Source organism: Oryx dammah, unplaced genomic scaffold, assembly GCF_014754425.2.
Source record: "Oryx dammah isolate SB20612 unplaced genomic scaffold, SCBI_Odam_1.1 HiC_scaffold_11232, whole genome shotgun sequence".
NCBI lineage: Eukaryota > Metazoa > Chordata > Mammalia > Artiodactyla > Bovidae > Oryx > Oryx dammah.
Window position 1 is genome coordinate 2,083,342 of NW_024080625.1, and position 22,953 is coordinate 2,106,294.

The following is a 22,953-nucleotide window of genomic DNA, read 5'->3' on the forward strand; positions in this document are numbered from 1 at the left end:
GGCAGCTAGCTCCAGAAGCCGTTAATTACCTGCTACACTACACTGATTCCTGCTGAGCCGAAGGGGCTGACAAATGACAGCTAGTCATGCCAGCTCTCTATGAAAAGGGGTGTAAGGGAGGTTCCCATTCCTCAAGCAGACTTTGGGAAAGAGAAATTGGAGGTGCTGGACCCAACAGGGATCTGCTCTCAGGAAGCATTCAGCAGCATGTCTTGTGTCCATTTCTGTGGGGCCCCTAAAACCTCCAGAATAGAAACCAGGCACCTCTTGACTAAACTGTGCCTGTATTTGACATGACTTCAGTTCAGTTCAGTTCAGTCGCTCAGTCGTGTCCGACTCTTTGACATGACTTGGCAAACTGCAAATGACTCTTGTGAATATACAGGACTTCAAAAGACCCCAAGGAGCCAATGCACCCTCTCCATTTCCAAAAAAAGTGGGGTTTATGATAAAGGATGGGACTTCACAAGCGATGCTAGTGGTAAAGAGCCCCGCCCCACCCCCCACCCCCCCAGCCAAAGCAGGAGACCTAAGAGTCACTGGTTTGATCCCTGGGCCAGGAAGATTCTCCTGGAGGAGGGAATGGTAACCTACTCCAATATTCTTGCCTGGAGAATCCCAGGGACAGAGAAGCCTAATGGGCTATGGTCCATGGGATCACAAGAGTCAGACGTGACTGAAGCGACTTAGCACAGCACACATAATAAAGGGCAGCTTTGCTAAACACACAAGCACAAATAACTAGCAAAGACACAGAATGGTCATCTCAGGGGAAACATGTAGGAAAAACATAACCAATGTATTTATTTAGGATAAACTGGTCGGAGAACCTCTGGATGTAATTTAATTTTTCAGGAGCATCTGAAAAATTTGATTTCAAATCAAATGTGTCAGTGGGGGATGGGATGGGAGTAGAAGAATTGGGGATAGGGCTTGAGGGCTGTTTTGTTAAGAAAAGTGAATGAGTTTAGAGAAATACCATCCCAGGGTACATCTCTGGCAGGAAAAATGTGAAGACGAGTCCCCAGAAACTGTTAGAAGGCTCTTATTTAGCATTTTTATAGACGATCCGGAGGAACACAAAATCTCCAAGGCTTTGTGTTACAATCAACTTTTCCAGGTAAACAGAGAGGAATGCATCCGGTTAGGAGAAATTGACTTTTAGTTTTCATATTCCAGGCCTTGGGTCCACATCTGTGTTGTTCAATAAGGTAACTACATACGACTATTTAAATTAAAATTCATTAAAATTAAATAAAAGTAAACATTTAGCTCTTCAGCTGCACTCACCATTTTCTTAGTGCCCAGTAGCCTCAGGCCTATGGGAATGGACAGACCATTTCCCTCTTTGCAGGAAGTTCTGTTGGACAGGGTTGGTCTACACAATGTATCCTGTTCACAGATGGTACGTTTCTGTCCATCTGTCGGTCAGATGTCCACTAAGTATTTGATACCATATGTCAGATGCTTCCCTGGTAGCTAAGTGGTAAAGAATCTGCCTGCAATGGAGGAGACATGGGTTCAATCCCCAGGTCGGGAAGATACTCCCTGGAGAAGGAAATGGCAGCCCACTCCAGTATTCTTGCCTAGAAAATCCCATGGACAAAGGAGCCTGGCGGGCTACAGTCAATGGGATCACAAGAGTTGGACACAACTTAGCGACTAAACCACCACCACCAGAGGCTGTTTAGGAAACACCCTCCCTTTATATCAAGCAACGTTTGCAATGGGACTGCTGTGAATACATCCGCTCCTCAGAAGAAATGTAAGAAACATCTCACAGATCACAAAGCTGATAGGCTCAGAGCTTCCTGTGGCATAAATGGGTCATCACTGTACCAGGACATACTATTTACCTCAGTTCTGGGGACCAGCAGGCAGGAAGGCCTTGCCTGGAGTGACCAGAGCCCTCAGATCAGGGTCTCTGGCTGCTAGTGAGATTCCCTGGAGGTTGTCTATGCACCTCAGGTCTGTCTGCCTGCCCCGTGGCCCTGCAGGGGACAAGGGTGATGCGTGACATTCCCAGTGTGACCAAGGGAATACCTCTTCATGCCAACTGGCACTCACTATAGGCATGATGTCTGCGAGGCTCCTGGAGGGGGGTGTGTGCTCCAGCTGACCAGGAAGCATAGCAGGATGTGGAGCAGAGACTGGGGGTAGGGAGGGGGGTGGTCACTGGTCCAGACAGCTGCTTGGAATTCATACACTGAGACACACCATATGCGACTCAGGAGACAGTGCTGCTGCACGTTGGATTCTGGGGAAGCCAACTCTGAAATGCAGATGGAAGTGCAGGGAGCTCACCAGGGAGTAGTCACAAGATCATATTTGTGGGTGGCAGGGAAGAAGGTGGAGTCAGGTGGAGTGGTGCAGTCTCACCAGAGGTCTCAACCAGCCCTTACAGGGGCTCTGAAAGATTGAGATGGCCCTTCAGATTGCCCCAAGCTGAGGTGAGGGAGCTGGCTTTTACATTTCTGGTCATTGGATGCAGGCTTCCCCCCAGAAAAGAGTGTGAACTTCATGTGTCCTCTTTTCAGCCAAGACTAGGTAAGGATTAGGGGTTGTTTCTTCACATTTTGTACAACCTGACGCCTTGTGGAAGGCCCAGCACGCTTCCAGGCCCTTCTTTTTGGCTCTAGGGAGTGGGCAGCAATAGTTCCTGGGGCTCCCTCCAGAGGGAGCTGTTCCCAGCTTCTTCTGAGCTTTGGACTGTCTAGTGTTTTTCCCCCCGAAGTCACGTTGAGTTCCACCACTAGGTGGTGCTACTGCCCTACAGGGACAGGTTTGGGCTATTCGCCTGGCCACTCTCCCCCACTCCTCTCCCCCTATCCTGCTCTCGCCTTTTATCTCTGTGAAGGTGCCTGACCCCTTTTGTCTGGAGCCTCTAAGCACCTTTCCTGCTGGCCCCCGGTTCCTCCTGAGGTCCACCTTGGTTGTGCAGTCCTTGCAGTATCTCTTAGCACAAGCCCAGCACAGGCCTCAGTGCTGGGGATACAGCGATGAACAGGACAGCTGCCGCACCCCAAGAAAGGCACAGTCCACTGGAAGAAGACAGACCTGCAAACAGGCCATCACCAGGAGCACAACCAGAAGCCAAACACTTAATGGCATAAACTGATGGGTCCTTGTCTTGGCTCTGCTGATGGCTATCTGTGTGACTTTGAGCAAGTGAATTAACGCATTTGAGTCTCAGAATCTTCATTTATACAATGCAACAATAATAGTACCCACTTCTAGTTCGTTGTTGTGATACAATCTGTGAAAAGCTCTTATCATAAATGCCGCCAGCATCATCATTAACTTGCAGAGTGAAGGGATGGTCAAACAAGTTTTCACTGGACGTTGACACCGCTCCAGCCCTCTTACGACTGATCCCTGCTACTCTCTGGAGTAGCTCCGGAGGGATCTGGCTGACCCCGCCACGCTGATGTCAGCCTCTGGAAGCCATAAGCTCCTGCTCCATGAAAATCTATCGGCGAGGGGAGAAGGCGTCATTGCTCCATTCGGCCACCAGGGGGCAGGTGTGCAATTTAATAAGCCTAATAGGCCTGAATTGAAACCGCTCCGCTGGAGAAAAAACTGTGGGAAAGAGATGGGAAGGTAGGCACAGAAATTCAACAAACGGGGAACTGTAGTTAATGCTGTTCCAAGCTTCTTTCAGTTATGGTCTTTCTTTACCAGCTTCGCTTCCCCAGTGACCTGACTGTACACATATTACCCACCTCATAACTAAAGTCAGTATTCTCTGGACCTAAGTGGCTCGCAGAGGGGAATCGTGATGAGCCGCAAGCATCAGGCTTGCTCCGCGTATCTGTTGTGTCAATTTCTCCTCTCTCACCTTAGTGTTCACTGGACCCACGCTCCCTTGGTGGGGTGCACAGCCCACAGTGATCCAGGACCACACGTCACTATCCAGACTGTGAGACTAGCTATGGTCACAGTCACCCACTTGCAGCTGTGACCGTGGCTCCGCAGGCTGCTTCCACATCAGCTCTTTTCAAATGTTTTGGTCTTTGGGCCATTAACAGCAAAGAACGCCTGCGTGCGTGCTCAGTCTTTTTAGTCGTGTCTCACTCTGCGACTCTATGGACTGTAGCCCGCCAGGCTCCTCTGTCCATGGAATTCTCTAGGCAAGAATACTGGAGTGGGGTGCCATGCCCTCCTCCAGGGGATCTTCCCAAGCCAGGGTCTGAACCCCCATCTCCAGTATTGCAGGCGGATTCTTCACCCACTGAGCCATCTGGGAAGCCCAAAAAATGCCTACCCCCCACCCACAAAGAGCTTTCGTCTATGTGAGTTATAGCCATCAATATTTGCCAAGTTAGAAACTTATTTCTCAACATTTTAAATTAATTTCTATTGGAGAATAGTTGCTTTACAGTTGTGTTAGTTTTTACTGTATGGCAAAGTGAATCAGCTATGGCATATGGTTCAGTCGTGTCTGACTCTGTGCGACCCCATAGACGGCAGCACACCAGGCTCCTCTGTCCATGGGATTCTCCAGGCAAGAACACTGGAGTGGGTTACATATACCCATATCTCTGTTTTGTTTTGTTTTTTATGACGATCACCACGGAGCACTGAGTAGAGTTCTCTGAGCTACACAGTATGTTCTCATTACTCATCTGTTTTATACATAGTATCACTAGTGTATATATATCAATCCCAGTCTCCCAATTCATCCCAATTGTCTCCGTCCCTATTTCCCCCTTGGTGTTCATACGTTTGTTTTCCACATCTGTGTCTGTATTTCTGCTTTGCAAATAAGATCATCTATACCATTTTTATTAGAAGTTTAAATTGAGAAAAATATTAAATATTCATTAAATTTAAAAATAGTAATGAATCTATTATAAGATAACATAAATAACACAATTTTTACTAAAAGTAACAAGTTTAGTGACAAGAAGGGATTGTTTGACAGTGTTGCAAATCTCTTTGATGTCTGGCTTCATAGAGGCAGCTAGATTCTCATAACTGGTTCTGCAGCCCATCAGCTAGAGTAACGCACATCATGAAAACTTTGGGAGACTTCTGTGTACACAAGTGAGAGAATGAGAGTTTAAAGGACACTTAACGTATTGGTATTATGAAAGTAGTTTCAACCTTGCAGAGCTCCTAAAAGGGGCTCAGGAATCCACAGGAGTCCCAGCCTACACTCTGAGCTCTACACTGCACATCCTTCTAACCTGGTTTCTTTGGCCTGATTTTGCCCCACCCTATACTCCATCCTTTAGTTTCTCAACCTGTCAGACTCTTCCTGCTGCTTCAACTTCCAGCTCAGGCTTCATGTCTTGCACAAATTCTTCCCTGAACTTCATCACGCTGTACCTTCCCTTGACCCCTTCGGATAGAATGGTGCACCCACTCTCTGGTAGAATGAGGTGTACGTTGTAGTGTGTTTTACATTTCTGGTTGGCCTTTGGGGCTCCCTACCAGACTGAAATAGAGGAGGGATTCCATGAATGTAGCTGAATAAAAATACATGAATGAATGAGTAAAAATGAGGCAATGTGCCACCCACTTCTGTCAGTGTCTCAAAGATCTGATCTTCACAATAGATGTCAAGTTTTAAAAAAAAAAAATTCTGCATGGGTCCCTGATGGAAGATGAAATGCAAACAGACTTATGCAAATTTCAACACCTTCCCGTGAACTTTGGAAACTGAGAAGTTAAGTCCCTTTAGCTTCAGAACCCATATGTTAACTGCCTCTCTCTACAGCAGCTGCCATATCTTCCTTATTCTGGATGTGAATGATTGGGTTTGGGGACCAACAGGCAGAATTCATCACGGCATTTATCCCTATTCATATCTGTCTGATTTTATTTTGCCCACATTTTAGCCTGTTCAAACCTTTGGAATCCTCACTTTGTCATCTAACATTCTGACTATCCATGCTGGCCTTGCATCTTCCAAAACTTAGGTCTGCAAATCAAGTACAGAGTTGGTTAAGACAGAGCTAAGACAATGCTTTTTTGCAGGCTGACACAAGTGTCCTGACCAGAGCCTTTTGGTTTGGTTGTTCAAGACTTCCCTGGGGACAAGGGAAGGGGTGGGTAATGAGACTGAGTCTTGAGGAGGTGAGTGGATGCCTTGCAAAATCCCAGGCATTCACAAGAATTTGGGGAACTTGGCAGTGCTTCTTTGGCCCCTCCCTCTCCAAGACCCAACCATCTCACCCCAAGTCTGAACAGATTCTCACAGAATTAGACCAGATCTGAGCCAAGGCTCGGGGATCCAAGGATATCTGATACAGGGGGTGCAGGAAGGGGTGGATCAAGTATCAGATTCCAAGCTGGATTGTTCTGCAAATACCGTCTGAGCTAGACTAGGGGAAGAAAGGCATAGTCTCTTAGATCCTGGTTACTGAGAGGGGAAGACAGTGGGCAGCGGGCAGGACTCTCCTGAGGCACCCGCTGAGAGATGCCGTGGTGAAAAGTGGAGAAGCCCCATGCGGCACAGCCTGGCAGCCCTTATTTAGCTCCGTGGGGCCTCCCACAGTCCTCTTCACTTGCACTCAGAATCCTCCAGGGCATTTGGAAAGGTCCCTGCCACCCAGACCCAACTCCATCTCATGAGAAATTCTGTGAACACCTGTGGCAGCCAGCATAGGGCAAGGACAAGGCGAGGGGAGAGCAGGGGCCCCAGCTGTGTCTGTCCCTGGCTCCTTTTTCTCCCTTTCCCAACAGGGCCAGGTAGAGCAAGCAGCCCACCAGAAAAGGCTCCGCAACCAAGGCCAGCCTGGCCAAGAGCAGAGGACCCCTGAACAACTGGGTTCAGAGAGCCAGGGAAACTCCTTCCCGCTGTCCCTTCTGTTTCCCTCCAGCCCCACCCCCAGTTCCACTGATTTAAATTTCTTCCCCTCTCCCATCCTGGAGCCCCAGGGGAGCAACGGGGGGCGGCGGTGGGGGGGCGGGATGGTGGAACAGCCCTGGGTGATAAAGTAGGGATGGGGAGAAGTGATAAAGGGGATGGGAAAGAAGCCAGCTTCACTTCCTCTCTGATAGGGACCCCGCCCCAAGGGGCTCCTGCCTTCGCCTTGTTCACAGGAAGGCCTTGAGGTGGTGGAGGAGTGGATGGGCGGGAGCAGAGGGAGTGCTTTCGGTGGGCAGGATGTCAGCAGCCTCGGCAGTGGACGGCTCAGTGGGTGTTGGTTCTCTTGGGCGCTCCCCACAGCTGTCCCCACTGCAGGCCAGCAGGGACTGGGCTGAGGGTGCAGAGGCAGAGGGACACAAGGGGGGCCCCTGCCCCTCCACCCCACACCACTCCTGGCCTCGAGGAAAGCAGCCACAGTGGTGGAGAGGGACTAGACAGCAGGTGGTCCTGAAGCCTGTTACACCTCTCACCAGCGGTGTAACCTGGGGGTGGTGACTGGAGATCTGGGGGCCTTGGTTTCCCCTGCAGGAGGGGCAACGCAGGGTCTTTGTGAAGCTAACAGGAGGGAGCTTGCCGCTCCAGCAGGGCCTCCACTAGGGGAGCAGCCAGATTGAAGTAGCTGCTGCCAGGACTGCTGGCAGATGGACAGGGTCTGTCTCTCTCCCACAGAGCGAAGACACTGGTGATCCTCACTTGGGAGACGTTGAGACTTGTGCCTGGTGTGCACACAGTAAGTGCTTGGTGACCATTAGACTTCGTTCTTAGAATTTTCATCACCTCCCAGGGGATCCACTGTTCTCTTCAGCCGTCCTTCCCCCGTCGTACACACACCTGAGTTGGGACTGGGGCAGGTGGGACTCACACCTGGTGGGTCCACTTGTGGAGGACCCCACCGGTGCCCCAGCGGTGCTCACAGGCCTGCCCAGGCCACCGAGGAGGGGGAAGGCTGCCCCCGGCTCCCTGTTCCAGGCCAGGGCTCGGCTCCTCCCCATTATCTCCTTCTGCAAAGCCTCCTCCACCCGTCAACCCCCAACCGAGATTACAGACCCTCAACCGTTTCCAACTGCCCTGATTCGGGACGAGGCTGGACCCTCGCCCACACCACCCTGCCCTGGCCACCCCAGCTCTGTCCTGCAGTGGAGAGAGGCCGCCTGCTTCTCTGTGAGCTGGGGGAGCCAGGCTGGGGGCCGCCAGGAGGACACTGCCCCCACCCCAGGTTGCCTCCAGAGCTCGAGAGGGAAACTGGTCTCTGACGAGGAGAGACCTTGACGGGCCTCCCAGGCTTGCTCTGCCTTTCTTGTTTCGGCCTCTCTGCTTCTCCAGGCCAAGTCTGCAGTTTCTGCCTCTCTCTCTCAGGCTGCTCTTCCCCCCACCCCCAGAGCACACCTGGCTCCTCACATCAGATAACACAACCACAGCACCCCTCACCCCCACCGCCTTCTAGAGCCCCCTCCTCGCCCCCATCCTCTTCCTCCCCTGCCTCCCCCACCTTGCGGCTCCCTGACTCACTCACATTTCCCCGGGGAGGGCTGGGGAGGGGTCCCCAAAGCCTTAAAGCCTTACTAGGTAATCAATGAGGGTGTGAGACTACCCTTCCTATTCCTACCCACCAACACATGTGCACACACACACACACACACACCCACTCTGGAAACTCTATACCCCTGTGCCCTGTCAGAGCAGAATAAAGGGGAAGGAGGGACTCAGGGACCAGCCTTGAGGTACCAGGAAAATCCAGCCTGAGGAAGTAGAGTGTGGAAGTCCCTGAAGGGGTTCCATAGCTCCCTGCTTCTGGGCCAGGAGAAGCTTCTTCCCTTTTCTTGATCGTGTTAGTTCATCTGGAGTCTCAGCATGGTCTGCCTCAGGCCAGGCAGGGTCTGGGCTGGGGGAGAGGATGGAGAGTCCCAGCCCCTGCCTCCCACTCCCCAAAAAGCCCAGTGGGGAGGAGCTTGGGGTGGGGGCGCTTGTGGAGGAAGAGGCGCTGCAAACAGGGGCTGCTGGGGTTGGGTGAGAGCTAGACAAGAGATTGTGGGAAGGGGCAGGGTGGGTCCCAGGAGAGAGTGGGGTGGGGACTGGTGGGTGCCTGGGAGCTGAGGCTGGAGGTTTTAATGCCTCTTGACAACAGATGAATCATAGGCAAATTATGTGGAAATGATGGCATAAATAAAGATATGTTATTTCAAGGCCCCAGTGTGCATTGTCGGAAGAGAGCTGAGGGGGGAGGAGCAGGAGGCTGCCCGAGCCGGATGGTGCTTGTAGGTGGGGGCCCAGGTAGAGTTCCTGTGGTGGGGCAGTGGAGGTGAGGGCCCACTCACGACTTTTGTCACCTTCAGCATGATATGAAACAGCAGGTGGCCGACCACAGCCTGCCAACCCCTCCCCCAGGGCAGAGCAGCCCTCACACACCCTAAGCTCCTTAGTGACCCCCCAGCCCTCCCCTGACCTCCCTGGACCACTGCTACCCCCCACACTGTTCCCTTCCCTTCTGTCCTCTTTGGGCCGTCCCTCCGCTCAGGGGCTTCCCTGGTGGCTCAGATGGTAAAAAATCTGCCTGCCATGCAGGAGTCCCTGGTTTGATCCCTGGGTCAGGAAGATCCCCCTGGAGAAAGAAATGACAACCCACCCCAGTATTCTTGCCTGGAGAATCCCATAGACAGAAGAGTCTGGTGGGCTACAGTCCAGGGAATTGCTACAGTCCACGATTGAGCAACTAACACTTCCAGGGGCTCAGACAGTAAAGAGTCTACCTACAATGTGGGAGACCCAGGTTCTATCCCTGGGTCAGGAAGATCTCCTGGAAAAAGGAATGGCAACCCACTCTAGTAGTCTTGCCTGGAGAATCCCATGGACAAAGGAGCCTGGAGGGCTACAGTCCACGGGGTCACAAACAGTCGGACATGACTGAGCAACTAACACTTTTCCAGCCCCAGCACAAAGTCTTGCCCCCAGCATGGAGTTGAGAGTCAGCTGAGCCCTGGGAGCCTTCAGTGGACAGTGCCGGCAGTGATGGCCTGCAGATGGATGGTCCAGTTAATATATCCGCTGGAGGAATGAATTGAGGACCTCCCTCTGGTCTTCAGGGCCCTCCCTGTAGCCCAGTGGAAGCTGGTGGTCAACCCTCAACCCCAATCTCCCCAACGTTTCGCAACATTGACAGTTCTTAAACAACTAGAGGGACTTCCTTGGAGGTCCAGTGGCTAAGATTTCTTGCTCTTAATGCAGGGGACACAGGTTTGAGCCTGGTTGGGGAACTAGATCCCACATACCATATGACACAACCAAAAAGAAAAAGACTAGAAAAATGTGTGCCTCCATACCACGCCACACAATCATTCCCTGTCACTCACATTTCCTCTCAATCTTTTCCTCTGTGCTTACATAGGGTTTCTTTAAACACAGTCACCATCACTGGGCGTGGGGAAATCTGTATTCTGTTGCCATGCTATGTCACATTCAAAACATCTTTTTAGCAGCTTCATAATTTTCTATTAAGTGGAAATATAATTTGTTTTGCAATTTTCCAACTGTAGGTGTTCAGATTGTTTCTAATTTTCCATATGGTAAAGAATGTGGTGATGAACATTGCTATGCACATATTCCACTTGCCCCACCTCGAATTTTGGTTTTAGGGTATTTTGGGTGGGGTTATTAAGCCAAACGGTAAAAACATCTTCTAGCTCTTACTATATATTGCCAAACTGATTTCAAAAAGCAGTTACACCAACAACAACAACATGTACATTTCACCACATTCTCACTAATGCTTGAAAATGGCGCCTGCCTTCAACTTGTTTCAACTGGCATCACTTAGACAACAAGCAGGTTGAATGTTCCCCCGCCTTTGCTTACTGACTATGTTTCACCTTTCCTTGAAAAACCCTTTCTGTGCTTTGAGTTTTAAGCCATCCGTTTCAGTGTTTTTAAAGCATCGTCCACAGCAACCGAGAGGACACCTCTCATTTGTGACCTTCTCCCCATTTTGGACTCTGACATGGCACTTCCTCTTGTTCTTTTAAATCTCTGACCATTCCCTCTCCACTCTCACCAGTGATCTCAGGACTTTACTGGTCCTTCCCTTCTCTTCTGAGTTCCGGAGACCAACTGTTCACTCAATTTCCCCTGGACTGCCCCACCAGCACCTCAGTCCACGTGTCCATAGCTTGAGTCTGCTTTTCACTCCAAATTTGATTCTCATTCCATATCCCCTAACTCTGCTGCCTGAAGGCCTTCGGGTGATGTTTGGAAGGAGAAAGAGGAGCACAGAGGCTGACACACCTGAAGAGGAAACGAGATTCTACCAATGAGATTCTGTCTTCAGCTTAGGGCCAGGACTGGGGAGAGGAGAAGGCGACTATTGTCTAGGGAGATGGCCCTGCTTCCTTGTCGACCAGGACTGGACCGAGGTCTAGTGATGGGTGCTTGAAAGCCAAGGTGGGATGCCGTCCTTCTACAGCAAATCAACCCTGGACGTTGACCTCACTGGCCTTCCCTTTCACTTCTTGAGCCTCTTCCCCAGCAAGGGACTAGAAGGGCTGAAGAAGAGGTTAGGCTGCCATCTCCTCTAAACCTGTGCAGCTTGATACAGTAGCCACTAGGCACCAGTGCTACTGAGCACCTAAAACACGGCTACAATGTACTGCAAGTAAAATACACATGGGTTTCAAGGATTTAGTTTGAAAAAAAGCATGTAAAATGGTCTCTTTAACAATTTTGTGCTTTGACTGCATGCTAGAATGATGTTTTTACATATATTAGGTTAAATAAATATACTATTAAAATGGATGTCACCAATGTTTTGTTTTTTTTTTTTTTTAAGACCAAGTTACAAATATGGTTCCCATTCTGTTACTATTGGGTGGTGCTGGTCTAGTCCCTCCCAGCAGGCAAAACACCAGGCTCTAGGCTGACTGGCTCCACTGAGGGGTCATGACAGATGCAGATAGAGACCCACTGGAGATGCAGGCCAGCTGAAGTCCAACCAGATGTCACCAACCAGCCAGGGGCGCATCTCCGCCAGGCAAGGCAGAGCGAAGCAACATTTCCTGGATAACGACTTTCCTCCTGGACTTCATGAAGCCTCTGAGCTGGTGCTATTCTGCAGAGCTTGTTCCTGAAGACAAGTTACTCTAAGAGAATGGTCCCCCAGAGTTTTGGATCTCTCCCTACCTCAAGAGTTCTTGAGGAAGTTCTCCATCATTCCACTGGGGCCAGACCCTTCTGCAGGAGCCAGAAGCATCCTCCCACCCACTCAGGCTTTGGCTCAGCCCACGTGTGGGCTGGGAGGGGATGAGAGAGGAAGGTGGGCCTCTAGATACACCAGCTGGGCCACAGACATGGTTTATGTTCCATTTCTAATGCCTATCCTTCCTCTTGTCCCAGTGACAGAAGAACAGAAAGGGAACAGGAGGTGGCTGGGGTTAGGGGGATGGGAGGCAGGCACAACTCACTGGGCTGCCCTGCTCTGGCTCATCCTCCCATTGCCCAGGCCCCAGCCTTGCGGTAGGAGGGCACCAGCGGCTCCCACCCCACCCAGCCGAGAGGACTCCACCTCTCCCAGGTCCTGGCTGGGATCCGCAGGCCCCAGGCGAGTGGGGGGAGGGGAGCCACTCCTGCTTTCCCAGCAGCTGCTGCTGCCTCTTCCTGTTTTGCTAAAACTCTGGCTCTGGACCCAAGGAGGTGGGGGAAGTCAGTCGCCAGCCACTCCAGCCCCCCCCCACCCCCCCACAAAGGTCAACCTTGTCCCCCTGGCCCTCTCAGCTGGTTATTTATAGCCCCCAGGCCCCAATTGAGGAGCTGGCTCTCGCCTCCCTCAAATGTCAGCAGCTGTGGCCATTGCCCCAGGGATGCAGCCAGATGCTCAGCCCACTGCAGATGTCCAGTACCAGGACAAGGGGGGAGGGCAGGCGAGGGCCTCTCTTCAGGTGGTACGGGCATTCCCTGCAGCCTGGTTCAGGGTCTGTTCCCTGCTCAGCTCTGAGTCAACAACACCTGAGAAGGGGTGGGGGGTTTAGGGGGGGAGGTCCCCCACATGTTCTCCAATTCCACATTCCAGATCTGAGAATGGATAGCTAAGGAAAGACCCATTTGGATGTCTTTGCATAAATTAGGTCAATGCTCATTTTGAGACTATGTAGGGGAAAAGTTCAACTGAGAGGGACAGAAGGGACAGGACGCTGTCTCCTATTACTAACATCAGCTCGGGCTTCATCCCTAACAGTCAGTGGACCACAGGCTTCGCACTGAGCGCTTCATGTCCTGGTCCCGTCAGTCTTCACAACAACCCGAATATGGCAGGCACTTCATGCCCCAGTTTGCAGATGAGAAAACCAAGATATTCCACCCAAGCAGCCTGACTCCAGAGTCTCAGTTTTAATGACAGGACAACACAGGCTCCCTCAGCCGGTCCCCTGTGGGTTTTATTTAAATGGTTCATTGAAAGCTGCACGCAGAGAAGCCTGGAGCCCAGCCTCAGGGTCTGCCCAGGGGGAGAGCGGCTGTCTCGATGCCTCCTGTGCCCTCCTGCCCCTGCCACTCAGGCCAAGCTAGAATGAGGGAGGTAAGAGCAGGAGGGGGGCGTCTAGAATCACCATTCCAGGCACAGAGTGGGCAGCACAGAGCAGAGCCACTGCCCTCACCCACAAGGACCTGATGGTCCATCAGGGCCCCTCCAGTGTGGAGCTCCCGTGACTCAAGAACCCAGCATCCTTTGCAGCACTGGTGTTGTAGTCCCGCATTTGACAGGTTTCTCCATTTCAGGTTCTTTTCTTTGACTGTATCCTGCTCCTGGAGATGATGAATTCACCAGGGATAAGGACTGTGGCTCCCTTTGCCTCTGTGCCCAAGAACCTGAGCCAGAGGAGATGCTCAAAAAATAAGCAATTATACTTATTGAAAAGGAGTAGTAGTGGTGGTCACACGTGGGTGGATACTTCAAGGTCATAGCAAGGACACTCCCACTCACCCCGCTATATACACTCACCCCGCTATATAGTTACCCTCACCCCCTTTCACCCATACCTTATGCTGAAGCTCTTCTAGTGCACACAGGAGCCTAGTTCAAACCCACCCTAAAGACACTCCTGGGGAAGAGAGATAAGTGTTCTTAGGCCAGGACTCCTCAAGGTCTTTGCTGGAGGTTCCAGGGTCAGAGGTAGGTGCCTCTCAAGAGGGACCATTAAGATAGGTAACAAGGTAGGATCCTGCCCTCCAGTCGATAGAGTCACTGGGGTAGAGAGGGCCCTGCTGGGCCATGTAACAAGGCCAAACTCCCAAGCCCACCAGTGGGTGGACTGTAGCATCCCTGCAGGGGCCACTGGAGCGAGTAATTGTGAGCTGGCTGTAGAGAGGCATTTTGCAACTCAGACGAATTTCTTCTCGCTCATGATTAGGGTATGGCCCAGTGGCTGCCTCCCTGACCATAATCTCTGCTGGCACAGGCATCTCCGGGGCTGGGCGGTGCAGGCTGGGGAAGGAGCGCTGACCTAGAAGCTGGGACGCCTGACTTCTCTGCCTGCTCCCCACCACTGATTAACCATGACACCTCCGGCAAGGAGACTGGGTCCTCGGTTTCCTTAACTAGAAAGGAGTGGTTTGAATAGATCAGAGCATCCCAAACCTAAACACACCTTAGAATTACCTGGGGAGCTGCAGATTACTAGGTACCCCACACCCCCAGCACCCCAGAAGGTAGAGACTGTGAGAGGGCCAAGGAATCTGCTATTCACAGGTTCTCCTGCATGATTTTGATATAATGTCAGGTTTGGGAGATGCTACAGATTGGATAGTTTTACACACTGCTTGTGGCTCTTAGGAGCAAAGATTCTAGTAAATGGAACAGCCATAACAAGAGGTTTTGGTGCTGTGGGGTTTTATCAGAGGGCAAGTGATGGGTAGTTTATTTCATTATCAATTACTATTTTTCTCAGTCTTGTTGAGATATAATTGACATTATAGCACTGTATAAGGTATACTGCATAATGGTTTGATTCGTAGACATCATGAAATGTGTATTAAAATAAGCTTAGTGAACACGCATTAACTCATATGGACACAAAACCAAAGACAGGAAGAAAGATTTTTCCCTGTGATGAGAACTCAGGATTTACTCTCTTAACAATTTCCTAGATATGAAGCGGTACTAATTATATTTATCATGTTGTACATTATCATTATATCCCTGGTACTTATTTATCTTATTACTAGAAGTTTGTGCCTTTTGACTCCATTGTGCCCGACTCTTTGTGACCCCTAGGACTGCAACCCGCCAGTCTCCTCTGTCCAGGGGATTTCTCTAGCAAGAATACTGGAGTGGGTTGCTGTTTGACTAGCCTTCTCCAATTCCCCTGCCTCTAAGCCTCTGGTGACCACAAACCTCATCTCTTTCTTGAGGAATTTGTTTGTGTGTTTGTTTTGAAGCACAATTGACCTCCGACATTCTGTTAGTTTCTGTTACCAGACACAGTGACTGGTATTTCAGTATTTTGATCATCATTACTCTTTCTATTATTATTTCACGCCTGGCATTATTGTTAGGGAGGGACATGGCAGAGCCCTCTTCTATCTGTTTGTGTCACTAACAGGGCTCTGGCTTGGTGGGGGGGGGGGGGGCGGGGGTGCTCGCTTACCTCCCAGCTGGAGCAGAATTGGGAGAGAAAGGAAGGGAGGAGTGGGCCGTCCCTGTAGGTGGGGCCTCTTGGCCAGGGGACTTTCTTTCTCTCCCTCCTGGGTGGAGTTTGGCTGGATGGGCTTTGGCACCAGCCTCAGAAGCTGAGAGAGTATCTTCCCATCCATATTCCTGCCCCACTTTCAGTCTCAGCAGCCTCACCCCTGGGGACTGGCCCTTCTCCTCCTCTGGTCCCCACTTCCCCGCCAGGCTCCCTCAGTCCTCACCAACCTCATTCCTGAGCCTCACTAATCTGGTTGCCACCCTCCGCTTCCTTGCCTCGCCCTCGTACATGCCATTCTCTCTACCTGGAATGTCACCCCCTTCCCCCACACCGATTCGCATTTCTGGGCTCCTTCAAAACCCAGCTTTAAGCTCACTGATTTCATTAAGGCTGTGATCTGCTCAGGTCTTTCCTCTTTGCCATGTACATTTGAAATAACAGAATCAGAAAACTGCCTCAGACTCAGAAAAGTAAGTAGAGATGATTTAGACCCACTCTCACATTTAATAGATGAGAAACCAGCCTGAGGCCCAGAGAGGTCTTGATTTAGCCAAGATCACACAGTGGTGAGATTTTTAAAATAGTTGGCTGCACAAGAGGCTTTCAAATATTTTATGTGTTTATTTTATTTCCTCAACACAGTGTGAGCAAAATGAGGGCAGAAACTGTGCTTTTGCTTTTATTTTTGTTCTTTATCTGCACTATGGTGTGTGTGTGTGTGTGTGTGTGTGTGTGTGTGTGTGGAGGGGCCAACTGTAATATTTCTAAATCTCACAGTCATACAGCCTTCTGCATATATTATTTGTACAATCTCAGACCAGGCCTGTGAGGTAGATAACCAAGGCCTTGCTATTTTACAAAGCAGGAAACTGAGACTTAGAAAGGTGTGACCCAGGAAGTTAATGGCAGAACTGGGCCGAGAACTCAAGTTCCGCGGCTCCCAGCGGAGCCAGGGTCCTGATAGCCACGATGCTCTCCTGGGCTTCCGGCTGGGACCTGGAGTAGCCAAGGGGGTGGCCTCTGCCGTCCTCAGCCACTGCGCCTTCCTCACCTTGGGGTGAGGGGGCCTTGTCTTTGGCTTCCTGCCCCTCCCCATCCTGTCCACTGCTTTCTCCCTGTGTCCCCCTAGGGCATGGTTGGCACAAACACACATACACATATATGCCCAGAACTGCAGGTGTCTAGGGCAACAGACCACAGGGGAAACCACATCACCTTTGTTGACAATGGAGGGAGGTAGGGGGATGAGGGAGGTAGGGGATGAGGGAGGTAGGAGGACGAGGAAGGAACTTGCTTAGTTTTCTCCACCTGCCTCTGTCCCCACAGTCATCTTGCCTCCCAGCTGGGGCTATCTGAACTGGCGGCCATGATCCAGCCTCTTCTAATTTAACTCTGATCCAGGAGAATGTATGGCTTCTTCTCTCAGATCCTAAAATCCTGAGTGGGAGTCTGCCTAGCTGCACCCCGAAGTCGCACCCCTCCATCCTAGCCAGAATATTTACATAGCTCCTCTGATCCCTCCAGAGCAATGCAACAGACAAAGGTGGAGACCCGGATGAGAGGACATGACTGGGGTTGGTGAGGAAGGAAACGTGGCATCTAGAATGTCATTCCTTGATCAGCGGGGACCTCTAGTAACCAGGCTGCACTGGAGAAGGAGACCTGGCCACAGCTTCTGCATTGTTTTGATCTGTTAGAAGAAATTGCACAGGCTCTGAATCAGACTCATTTGTGATTCAATCACTTACTGGTTCTATGCCTGCGTGCATGCCCAGTCACTAAGTTGTATCTGACTCTTTGTCACCCCATGGCCTATTCAGTCCATGGAATTCTCTAGGTCAGAATACTGAAGTGGGTGGCCTTTCCTTTCTCCAGGGGATCTTCCCAACCCAGGGATCGAACCCAGGTCTCCCACATTGTAGGCAGATTCTTTACCACTGAGCCATGTGGGAAACTCCAGCCTTGGACAAAACACTTTGTCTTACTGAGCTAACTAAAACAGTGGGGATAATACTGAGGTATAAGTGAAAGGGCTTTGAACAGCATGTGATACAAAGGAGCCTCTCAATAAATCCTAAGTACCCTCCCTCTCCTTCTTTCCACTTGTTATATCTGGCTCCATGAAACACTTTATTTGGACATGGGGATCTATCTCCCCTATTTATATTTCTAGTCCAAACCCTATGCATTGGCATCTGATTCCAGGTTCAGAAACTGGAATCCAAGGCCCAACCCACCCAAGGACGTGGCTGTCCCTCTGAGATCTACCCAGGCCAGGGATGAACACTTTCTGATTGGCCTTGTGGAGAGTGTGGGGGAAGTGTGGGTTAGGGGAGGGATTGTGGCTTCAGCTACCACATCTAGAAAGCTGGGTCAGGAGTGGTCTCAGAGGCCTGAGGTTTAGACCAGATGGCTCTGGATGGAGCTTTAAACCCTGGCACAAGGTGGGCACCCAATAACACTTGTTAAATAGATGAACACCCTCCTCAATTTCCAGCTGTGTAACTGTGGTCAGGTTTCTCAGCCTTTATGAGCCGTCATCCGTACGTTAATCACAAGCATAACAAGGATTACTGTTATGAATAAATGATCTAATATTTGCCAGGGGGATGGCATAGGGCTGCTACACAGTAAACAGTAAAAGGTAGCTAAGCAAGAGAAGGAAAGAAGAAAGGGAAAGAGAATGTCAGGTAGCCCCAGAGCCCCAAAGAAAGCAGAAGGCAGTACCCTCAGGCTTTGTATGGCCAGAGCCTCAAGGAAGATACCAGGGAGCCAAGGCAGGTTCTATAAGACTCATCTCTTCTGCAGGGCACTTAACTGAGCGGTCTGTGCAAAAACAAAACAAAACAAACCTCTCCACATGGTAACCAGGGTAGAGGAGAAAAAGGTAGCCTGCACTTTTCTGCCTCAGGTCTCTTTTCTGGAGACTCCCTAACATACCCCAGCAAGGGAGGTGTGAGTTAGAAATTGGATTAAGATTGGACCATGAGATGCGAGTGGGGTGGTAGTAAGTAAAGGGGCAAGATAAGAAGGGGCACAGTCCAGCTTCTGGATGTAGGACTCACCTGCTGTCTTTCTCTCTGCCTTGACTTCAGGTAGGGAATTCTGGTGTATGTAGAAAGCCATGTGTGGAGTACCAAGGGCACAGGTAGGGGTTGAGAGGAGATAACCTTTGTGTGCAAATCGCTTAGAACTCAGTGATTAGGTCAAAAAGAAAAAGAAAACTCACAAACAAATACATGAATGATGCACATGGTAGAAATGAGCAAACAAATGCCTGATTTCAGTCCAGAAAGAGCTACAAGAGTCCTGGGGGGGTGTCAGGAGGGAGCATTGTGAGGCTAAAGGAGACAGACAGCAGAGGAGAGGCTGAGCGTCTGAAGCAGCCAAGTGATTTTTCTGGAGGCTGTGGGTATGGAGGCCGTGGGCACAGAGAGGGATTTGGTTTGGAAGCGAGGGCTGGGAAAAACGCACCTGAGGCGGAAGAACATGTGTCTTTAAGGGTCAAGAGAAAAAAGGTATAATTGAGGTTGTTCCGCTGGGGGATGGTCCTTGAAGTCCATGAATCTGTTTCAATTCCAAAAATGACCCAGGCTGAGCCTGAATTCTGTGGAAGACGCTCAGCAAGACACTACAAGGGATGCACCCCTGACTAAGGCAGTAGCTGGGCTCAGGGGACGTCCACTCTGGAGCATTCTTGCGAAGGAGGAGAGAGCTGAGACAAGTATACAAGTGGGTGAAGGTCAAAGTACAGAGGAAGACCGACAAGATGCTGGAGTGGAGTCCTTCAAGGAGAAGAAAGAATCCCTCTGGTTATGGGAATCAGGGAAAGCCTCCTGGAGAAGGTGGGATAGACCTCGAGGATTAGACAGATTTTAACAGGAGAGAGGGGGGGAGGGAGGACATTCATTTTTGGAGGGAATGGCATGAGCCAAAGTAGGGGAATGGGAGAGCATGAGGACATGAGGGGACAGCCAGTAGCCCGGTTTGGCTGAAATAATATTAATAATAGTAACAACAGCAACTGACATCTAAGTACTTAGTACTAACATCTAAGTGCTGAGCACTAAGTACCTCCAGGCCCTGAGCAGAACAGCGGAAGGGGTGGGAAGAGAGAGAGGCATGTGTGGCGCCATGCTGTAGGAGGCCTTCATGCTGGGAAAGGGGTCTGTGAGGATAAGTGAACAAGGGCAAAGGGATTAGATCTGCCTGCTTTGTGAGTGCTGGGACCACAAAATGGCCTGAGGTAGGAAGCTGGAGCAACAGGTGAGACTGGAACCAGGTTTGCAGGAACAGGGTAGCTATGGTCAGATGTTGGACCTCAGCAAGGCCAGGCCCTCCTAGGCCACTGGGGCTCTTGCTTGTAATCTGACACGTCTCTGGCTCAGCCTCAATTTCTTCTTTTTCTGTAGCATCGTGGCACTCCAGGCTTCCCAGGATCAAGGGAAGCAGGATGGGGTCAGAGGGAAGCTGCCCTCTGCCTTCCAGGGGATGAGCCCCCACCATCAGGGAGAGAGACCAGCGCTTCCTGTAGACTTCACTTCGCTGGAGCCTCTGTGTCTCTGACCCAGCAGATTGCCAGAGGCACAGGGCTGACAGACCAGGCCGGGAAGCACAATGGGGAGGTCCTCAGCCCCGACCCCTGACCCTGACCTTCTGGTCTTGGTAACAGGGAGCCGGGCAGGGAGGGCTGCTGTGCAAAGCCAGCCCGGAGCTGAGTTTATTAGCCGAGGGAGGGCTGGAGGCGGCTACATTCCGACTCACAGACTGGAACATTTCTATGATCCGCTGTAATGCACTGGGAGACACTGGGCACATTGCTGAAGTTTGACTCATAGGGACCGGGAGGGGTGAAGTGGTGGGGGGAGGGTGCTGAGGGGAGAGGAATGGGAGGAAGAGAGGAAGAGGACAGGAGGGAAGGAAATCCCTTGAGAAATTTCTTTAAAAAAAGAAAACTTTCAAAATCCGCACCACCCCACCCCCTTTTTCTTTTAATAGGAACAGGCTGGACCCTTCTATTCCCCTCAGCAGGCATGGTGTGTGTGTAGGGGGGGGGGGGCATGGCAGAGGGGGAGCGCTGGGCAGTGATTCAAATCAGATCCTGGAACTTTCCTCAGGCACGTTGTGCTTGGGGCGGGGTCGGGGGTGTCCGTTTGGGATTCCTCGCCGGGACCGCTGACTCCACGCGCGTCCCGCGCCTCCCGCCCCTCCCCGTGTAACTGCTGGCTGGTGGGCCGTGCGTGCTTGTGCCTTTGAGCGCGGGGGTCCCTCCCTGCGGCGTGTCTGTGTAGACGACTCTGCCCCGGGCCAACATGGATGTGTGCTCGCGGCCCCGGTCGCCCGCGAGGGTGCGTGCGCTCAGGTATCTGGGTTTCCGGGAATTGTGCGCGGGTCGCTGCGCCGCGCGGCGGCCGGGACTTGGGCTGCAGCGCGGCGGCCGCGCGCGGGTCGGGGCCGCGTCCCCCGCGTTCCGGGTTCGGCGCTGCCTCCCCGCGCTCCGGCCGCGCGGGGTGTCCGCCCGCCCGTCCGCCAGCCCGGGCGCCGCGCCGTGTCTGCCGGGTGGTGTGTCCCCGGGCCGCGAGCGCCTGCCCCCTCCCTCCCCTCCCCCTTGGCCCGCTCTCAGACTCAGATAAAGCATTTCCTTCCATTGTCATCCTACCCGGCCGGCCGGGCTGCCAGGGCCCTCCCCCTCCCGGCCCCCTCCCTTCCTCTCGCCGTCTCACAGTCGCTCCGCAGCCTCCGGCGACCGGGGGGGATGTAAGGCCGGCGCCCCAGCCCCCCGCCCCGCCATGAGCCCCCCGCTCTGAGGGCCCCGGCCCCTGGATGCACAGCCCCGGCGCTGGTGAGTACTGGGCTGCCGCCCCCCGCCCGCCCCGCCCTGCGCGCGGCACCCAGCGCCGCCCGCCCGGGCTTGGGCTCGGGCTCCGGCTCCCGCGCGGGGCTCCGGGCGGCCCCGCGGGCCCAGCCCGGCGTGCGCGCCCGTGATCGTGCCCGCGTCGCCCGGCTCTGCGCGGCTCAGGCAGGCTCCCGGCCCGGGCTGGTTCCGGGGCCGGAGGGTTAAGGGCCTCCTGCGGGGCGCCCACATCCGCCCGCCCCGGGGCAGCGACAGGCCCGAGGAAGGGAGTTGGAGGCCCCGGGCCGCCGGTGCGCGGGCCCGGCGTCCCATCACCCCCATTCGCGGGGAGGACTGACCGGGAGACCCTGGAGGGAGGGACGGCCGCCGCGGCCCCGGGAGGGGGCGGTGCTCCCGGGCGGAAGGTTTGGAAGCGCTGGGCAAAGGGCAGGACCCGTTGAGTTGGGGCCACACTCCGAGCCCCGAACATCAGCGCCCCCAGCCCGCGGACCCCGGCTGGACTTTACTCCGACCCCTCCGCTGGGGAAAGTGATCCCTAGGAGGGAGGGTCTCTGACAGCGAGGTTTTTCTGAGCAACGCCCCCCGCCCGCCGTCCCCCCACCCCCCCACCCCCCCACCCTGCTCACCCATCTGGGTGACGAGACACCTGTGCTCAAGTGAGCTGTGGAGGTGCTGGCGGGGCGCGGGAAGATGGGGACGGCAGGCTGTGTCCTGAGCGGTGGGGGACAGGATGTGTGCCCTCCAAACCTGGGGTCTGCTGGTCCTGGGGAGTGAGAGCAGGCGGCAAATCCAGCAGCTGGGCTGGGCTCTGATTCTGGGCCTGTGAACTAAGAGAGGGACCGGTGGGACTTGCAGGCCCGCCAGCACCTCCACCCCTATTTCCTTCTCTCCTACTGCCCCAAGCTACTCTTTCAGATCTGACCTGGCCAGCCACTGGGTCTCCTCCCACCCAGTCCAGGCCATTCCCTGTCCCTGCTGGCGGTCTTGCATACCCCAGAGGCCTCCCCCTGCGTCTGGACACTGCCTGTCCTGCTGCTGCCCATCCCTCCCCACACCCTCATTCAGCATCTGCTTGAGGCCCAGCTCTGCCTGCCAGTTTCAGTGGCCCTGCTGGGGACTCAGCATCTGGATTCATCATCCTATTCCCTGGACATGCACCTGGGTCGATGAGGACTTTCCTCAAGACCCCTGCCCAGCCACTGGGTTGAAAGAAAGGAGACTGTGACTTGGTTTCCCTGCTCCCTAACAGTGGCCCATTTCTCCCCTGTAGTACCCCATAGGTCAGGTCTTCCAAGTGGCTTGGGCAGCCACACACTCCTCTCCTCATACCAACCCTCTTGGAAGCTCCTTCTCCAGCCTCTGCAAGACTTCTTGCAGAGCTCATTGCTCAGCATCCCAGCCTCCCTGCTTTCATCTCTCTGTCCCCTCTACCCACTGAACTAAGAAGTAATGTACCTCTTCCGTGGAGTCACTGCTGGGGAAACGAAGGCACAAAGCAGTCTCGCTGTGCTGCTCCCAGTGAACCTGAACTGGAACGAGGTCCAGGACCCGCTGGG

At 52.7% G+C, this 22,953-nt stretch overlaps 1 protein-coding gene and 1 long non-coding RNA gene across 3 annotated transcripts in view; one reads left to right on the forward strand and one right to left on the reverse strand.

The window, feature by feature from the left end:
- Positions 1-11,657: 11,657 nt before the first annotated feature.
- On the reverse strand, positions 11,658-22,277 carry LOC120861324. Its single transcript, XR_005720520.1, has 2 exons — positions 22,024-22,277; positions 11,658-11,987 (listed from the first exon to the last, which is right to left on the reverse strand). It is a non-coding gene; the product is annotated as an uncharacterized LOC120861324 (long non-coding RNA).
- Positions 21,204-22,953, forward strand: part of LOC120861320 (histone deacetylase 7-like) — a 36,218-nt gene continuing 34,468 nt past the window's right edge. For both annotated transcript variants that reach the window (XM_040236960.1, XM_040236961.1), the window contains exon 1: positions 21,204-21,385. In XM_040236960.1, coding sequence (XP_040092894.1) covers positions 21,367-21,385 — 19 coding nt within the window. In that variant the 5' untranslated portion in view covers positions 21,204-21,366. The remainder of the gene's footprint in view (positions 21,386-22,953) is intronic.